The 6,387-nt window shown below is 37.0% G+C and overlaps 1 protein-coding gene across 4 annotated transcripts in view; it reads left to right on the top strand.

Moving 5' to 3' along the window:
* The first annotated feature begins 1,938 nt into the window (after positions 1 to 1,938).
* Positions 1,939 to 6,387, top strand: part of TGH (SWAP (Suppressor-of-White-APricot)/surp domain-containing protein) — a 114,121-nt gene continuing 109,672 nt past the window's right edge. For 2 of the 4 annotated variants that reach the window (XM_090000520.1, XM_090000517.1), the window contains exons 1-4: positions 1,939 to 2,275; positions 2,391 to 2,802; positions 2,901 to 2,990; positions 5,003 to 5,158. In XM_090000520.1, coding sequence (XP_089856646.1) covers positions 5,015 to 5,158 — 144 coding nt within the window. In that variant the 5' untranslated portion in view covers positions 1,939 to 2,275; positions 2,391 to 2,802; positions 2,901 to 2,990; positions 5,003 to 5,014. Of the gene's footprint in view, positions 2,276 to 2,375; positions 2,803 to 2,900; positions 2,991 to 5,002; positions 5,159 to 6,387 lie in introns of all 4 variants that reach the window. The other 2 variants (XM_090000518.1, XM_090000519.1) reach the window with 2 other exon arrangements.

The raw sequence follows: 6,387 nt of genomic DNA, 5'->3' as shown, positions 1-6,387 counted from the left end.
ACATTCCATCTTGTTGCAAATTAAATTATGAATGCCTTGTAGTGAAATACGGCATCATGTACATAAGTACATAGTAGTTTGAGGTAACTGAACGTCCTATTTTGTCACTCACGTTTACATTCTATCTGGTTATAGATGAAATTATGAATGCTTTGTGGTCAAACACGACACCATGTACATAACGACATAGTTTTCTAAATTTGAGGTAATTGAACGTCGTATCTGATCACTCGCACATTTACCTTTTATTTTGTTGTAGATGAAATTATGAATGCCTTGTGGTCAAACAAGACACCATGTACATAACGACATAGTTTTTTAAATTTAATGTAACTGAACAACCTATCTTGCCACTCAAATTTACATTTCATATTGTTCTAGATGAAATTATAAATGCCTTGTAGTCAAACACGTCACCATATACATAACGACATAGTTTTCTAAATATGAGGTAACTGAAGGCCCTATCTAGTCACTTACATCTTTACATTCTATCTCATTATAGATGAAATTATGAATGCCTTGTGGTCAAATACGACACTATATACATAATGACGTACTTTTCTAAATTTAAGGTAACTGAATGTCCTATCTTGTCACTCATGGTTACATTTCGTATTGTTGTAGATAGAATTATGAATGTCTTGTTGTAAAACTTGTAATTTTTTAGAATTTAAATAAACAAAGAATTAACATTGCTTCGAGTCAAGAGTGTGTTTCTATCCTTTTGAATGTCAATTTTGGTTGATTTATATGCCTAAGCCTATATTTCTGTCAAAGAAGGGCAAAATTGTTATTTCAATAAATTTCGTAGATAAAATATTGTTAAAATATTCAATTATCATGAAAATTAATTAGGATAAAAAGTCACAAACATAGTTAGGTGTTTTTGAAGTGTTTCGAACTTAACGAGATAAATTTTAATGTTTTTCAGAATAATTGCTTAGAAAATGTATTTTGGTCATAAAATTAATTACAAAATATTTTATTTGAATAAATAATTGTTTTAGAGTAATGTTTTGTCAAAAATAAGGCAAATATTCCATAAATAGACTAAGTTTAATCTAAATAATTTTTTACTTTAACGATTCTATTACATATATATATATTGAATGCCTTGTGGTCAAATACAACACTATATACATAATGACATACTTTTCTAAATTTAAGGTAACTGAACGTCCTATCTCGTCACTCACGGTTATATTCCGTATTGTTGTAGATAGAATTATGAATGTCTTGTCGTAAAACTTGTAATTTTTTATAATTTAAATAAACAAAGAATTAACATTGCTTCAAGTCAAAAGTGTGTTTCTATCCTTTGAATGACAATTTTGGTTGATTTATATGCCTAAGCCTATATTTCAGACAAAGAAGGGTAAAATGGTTATTTCAATAAATTTTGTAGATAAAATATTGTTAAAATATTCAATTATCACGAAAATTAATTATGATAAAAAGTCACAAACATAGTTAGGTGTTTTTGAAGTGTTTCGAACTTAACAAGCTAAATTTTAATGTTTTTCAGAACAATTGCTTAGAAGATGTATTTTGGTCAAAAAATTAATTACGAAATATTTTATTTGAATAAATAATTGTTTTAGAGTAATGTTTTGTCAAAAATAAGGCAAATATTCCCCAAATAGACTAAGTTCAGTCTAAATAAAATTTTACTTTAATGATTTCTATTATATATAATTTTTTTTTTGGTAAATTTTTTGGGTCATTCTATTTTTCTTATTATATATATTTGTTATTATTATCTATGCTATTTTCTTTTTTTTTTATCGTTTTATTTAGTCGGACCGAACCGGACCCAAACCGGGTCCGATCCGGACCTGACCCGTTCAAGAAAAGGGGCGAGGTTGGGCCACTAGGGCGCCCAACCCCCTCCTTTCCACGTTATTTCATTTCGTTTTCCCCTGTAGCACCCGAACGCGTCCCTTCTCCCTCTCCTGTTCCCCGTTCAGGCGCCGACCGGAGGCCGCCACCGCTGCGACCGCACACAGTCTGCGTCTTCAGCGACGTCGTCTTCGCCTGGACCTTCATTGGACGACCGCACAGCCGACGCTCTCTCACTCTCTCGCTCTCACTTCCTTGTTGTGGGCCGGTTCCCATCGGCAGCCGAGACCCCCCTTTGTGATTTTAGGGTACTATCGATCGGTACTGATTCTTTGATCTTTCTCCCTCTCTCTCGTCCACCATCCGACCGAAGGCCAGCCAGCCGTGACCCAGCCGCTGCTGCCACACCATCGGGAGCCTCAACCATCGCCAGGTAACCACTTTTCCCTCCCTCTCTACAGATTTCCCTCTTTTCTCATCCTTCTTCGGTGGCTATTTTCTTTTTTTCTCTTTCTGATTCGAGTCACCGGAAGTCCCCGGACTGGCAGGCAAGTGATTGGGAGCTGTCGACCATTTCCCTTTGAATCCCGACCTCTGCCGACGGGAGAATCTCCGGCGAGCCCAGCGCCAACGACCATCTCTTGTGTGTTGCAAAGGTGTTGCAGCCACCTGCAGCAAGCCCCTGAGGTCCTCCTTCCCTGCAGTGCGGTAGTGTTCTCACCGTACTCGTGTCCCGTGTACATACACTGAGCCACTCTTCAGACCACCCCCGGTCCCTAGTTCTGACAGAACGGACAGAACCGAGGGCCCTGTTTTGCTTATTGGTACTCTGTTTGGTTCTTTTGATTGGTTGGTCAGTTCAATCTGACTACTTAAGCTAAAGGATTGCGCATCAACATTTGTCGATTTTTGTCCATCTGACCAGGCAGACATAGCCATCGAAATTCTTCCACATCTTTGGTATGTGTGCGATTTTAGGATGGTTGCTTTTAGGGCATCTGTTTTCTTTTCTTCTGTACGTGCGCCCTAATTTGGGAGGTCTTCTTTACTGTTGATAGGGATCATTTGGACAAACATAATTCCATCGCTTTTCATTGGAATCGTGCCCAATAGGTTGGACTCGGTTCCACATTCTTTAGCAAGCGGAGGTATGTGTTCTTTTTTTTTCCATTCTTAGTTATCGGTTCATAATTGCTTAAGTAAATTTTGAACCAATTTTCATGGTTTTCACTTGTCTTGTTTTGCGTGCCTGATTCCCAACATTGGGAATCATGCAGGGCTGCTGTACATGATAGTAGGGGTGTCCCTTCCCTTTTTCTGGTTTGTTTCCTTGGGTTGGACTCGACTCCAATGATATATATATATATATATATATATATATATATATAGTTAGAAAGTGTTTGTGCCATCACTTGGGGTGATGCACAGGGCAGCGTGCAGCAATGGGGTGCTGTCCAATCTTGTTTTAGACTTGTTGGTTTGTTGATGCGTGGTTTTCGCCAATCGGATTACCGATTTACGTTTTGATTTTCATCGCTCGTATGTGAAAGCGTATTTAGATAAGAGTTATCATACTTTGTGCAGCACTGTAGTGCTCTCCCATTGTGAGGAGACAACTAGCTTTTTCATGTTGCTGTTCTTCGTAGGACTTTTTGGTTTTCGTATTCCGCTAGTCCTTATCGCATCTCAAAGGTAGGATTCCTAAACTAAATTGGTAAACTTTAACTCGTTGTGCTTGATAGCAAATCTAAAGTTTTTTTTTTCAGAAATATGTTAAGAATGATTATTTCTTATTTATATTCATATTAGGATCTAAAATGCATTTAGATTGAATTAGTAAATTTTTTGTTGTAATTATTAGAACTGCATAGAAATATATATATGGATTTGCAATGTGCATTGTTTTTAGAAGGTACAAAATAAGGCAAAATAAGATTTAAGCGATCCTAGTGGTTAGAGACCTCTCACGGCTAGAAATGCCATGCAAATGCAATGCGTTGCATAAGAATGCAAATCATGTAAATACCCGTAGTGAGTATGTGGTGTAGCTGCACCATATATTTATTTCATACTTGTCATGATCTTATTTTTGTAGTTCGAAGATCATGCTTGTCGTGATTTTAGTTAGCGGGATATGGAGTGTATATATGTTTAAGTATAATATATAAAAGTATATATTCTATGTATAAATAACATGTTATGTTTTTACGCTCGTGTTCGGCTGGTCTCATTCAAGGAAGAGCCGAGCTCAACCTCGGCTTGGCTAAGCACGAACATGAGCCCAGCCAGGAGCTCAATCCACTGGTAAACGAGCCAATCCTGAACATGCCGTGTTCAGTTCGTTCGGCTTGTTTACCAGCCCTACCTGGAAGCATGTGTTTGAGAATTATTTTGCTAACCAACGGCGGGTATTTGTAAAATCTCAAATTAGCATATTTGTAAATGAGTAAAAAAAAAGGGTGATTTTGTGATTTTCTTATCGTATTTTATTTACCTCATCAATCGCCTGGTCGAAACTTCGCCCCCAATTTGCTTTGTTTTTGGGTTGGGGTTCTGAGTTCTTCTTGCCGTCGCCGCTGCCGAAATCACGACGGCTTCCGGACTGATCACCCCGCTTGAAAAGGTCTCTCTCTCTCTCTTGCCGGCAAGATCCAGCTGCTGGCGATGCTATATGTATACAATTGTTTAAAACTCTAACTTGTAGACATTTATTGTTTTTCATTACATTATTAAATTAGTATTGGTGTACATGCCCATATCCATGCCAAGGATTGATATTTTGTGGAGCTATCTTAGGGTTAAGAATTAGGCTGGTTCCTCTTCCATATTTCAGAGTCATCATGTCATCTCCCTGACATATTCTAATCACCTGAAGATTTTGGATTACTATAGCAAGCCCCTTCAATGCAAAACCCCTCATTTATCCTTTTGAACTTGCACCCTCAACAACAAACAGGTAGTCCAAACATTTCATGAAATCAAAGTTGAAGAGAAAACATGGATTGTTGATTGCCTACTCATTGTACATTCATGAAATTTCAATGGCTGTTCAGTGATTACCTGTTTCTGAATGTTGTAAAAAATAGACTCGAACATGTATGTTTTATCAATTCATGGGGTTGGATCTTTTTTTTTATAACTTGTATAATGTCTACTGCAGAAAATAGAGGTGATGAAATCTGGTATGGATGATGACGATGAAGACTTCATTTTCTATGGAACACCTATCGATAGAGAGGAAGAGTTATCAAGTCGAAAGAGAAAGAAAAGTGCAGAAATTGGAACTATGCGCAATCTTCCAACTTGGAAGCAAGAGGTATGTGCGTGTGTGTTCTGGCATTAAAATTTGGTGAATTGGAGGTTAATATTGGGATATGGATTATTAATTTTCTTTTCTTTTTTTTTTTCTGAATAAAAAACAACCAGTTTATTGGTATAAAATAACTGCAAGGATCAAAATCATGATACATTTAGTAGCATATCTAGTGGTTTATGTTCCAAGGGTCAATGTTTTAATTCCATGTAGTGGATAGAAGAATCCGGTTTCCAATTTTTAAGAACCTAATTAACGGAAATGTACTCCTAACCATTTGATATGTCTAAGGTCGTGCATCTAAACATGAGCTTGCAGTGATAAATAGAGCTCAGAAGCATAGTTAAAGAACCTTTGGTTGCCTTCTTTCCATGTAGACTGTAGTCCACTATTCTAAGGAAGAAACTGTCTGAAGCTGTCATTTATTCCTTTTCATCTTATTCATTTTTTCGATACAAGCTCCATGAAATTCAAAGATAACGTGAAAGCATTTTCCATAGTGAACAGTTAACGAGCAACGAACCATGAAGTGGTTATTTACAAAAGAAGCTTCCCTCCAAAGGTGGGAGCAGATTGTTTATGGTGGCTTGCTTAGTTTCCTACTCAAAATAAGCTTCTTGTTTCTAGGTTTGTAGAGCTGGTTCACTTGCAGAATATTGTCACCATAGCACAACTCGTCCCTTGTTTGCGAGAAGAGATAATCAAATTACCAAATGACTTTGTGGATTTCTTGTTGCTTGTAGGCTTCCTGCTATAAGAGACTCTACTCAGCTATTTGATCCATTTCACAACATTTTAGGACATCAAAGACACTGAAGAGAGGCTTGTTGATTGACCAGAGGATGAAATTTATTGAGATGATTCCAATAACCAAGGATAAAAATCAGGTCATCCATGATAAGATAAAAATATTCTTCTTCTGATCACTTTGGGGATTATTGTTGGTCCCAAACATTTCTAAACTAGCTATTTTTGTCATGTTTGTTGGTTGTATGCCAAATATCATTAAACCGGAAAGTTGGAGAACACTGACCTTGAGATATGGGATGCTTGGATGGACCACAAACCAATGCTTTTATCCTGTCTCTGATACCAAAGGTGTAATGCCAAAAAATTTGACCATTTTTTTGTTTGAATGCGCAATTTAATGCGAGGTCTCATTTATGACATTGCCTAAACTGAGCTATGCTCTAAGTAGTCAACTTGTTCCCAAGCGGTGGCGTTTACTAGCC

The sequence above is a fragment of the Nuphar pumila genome, chromosome 3 (genome assembly GCF_984573655.1).
Source record: "Nuphar pumila chromosome 3, dmNupPumi1.hap1.1, whole genome shotgun sequence".
In the NCBI taxonomy this organism is placed as follows: Eukaryota; Viridiplantae; Streptophyta; class Magnoliopsida; order Nymphaeales; family Nymphaeaceae; genus Nuphar; species Nuphar pumila.
Note: the sequence above shows the minus strand (reverse complement) of the source record. Positions and strands in the feature narration are given on the sequence as shown.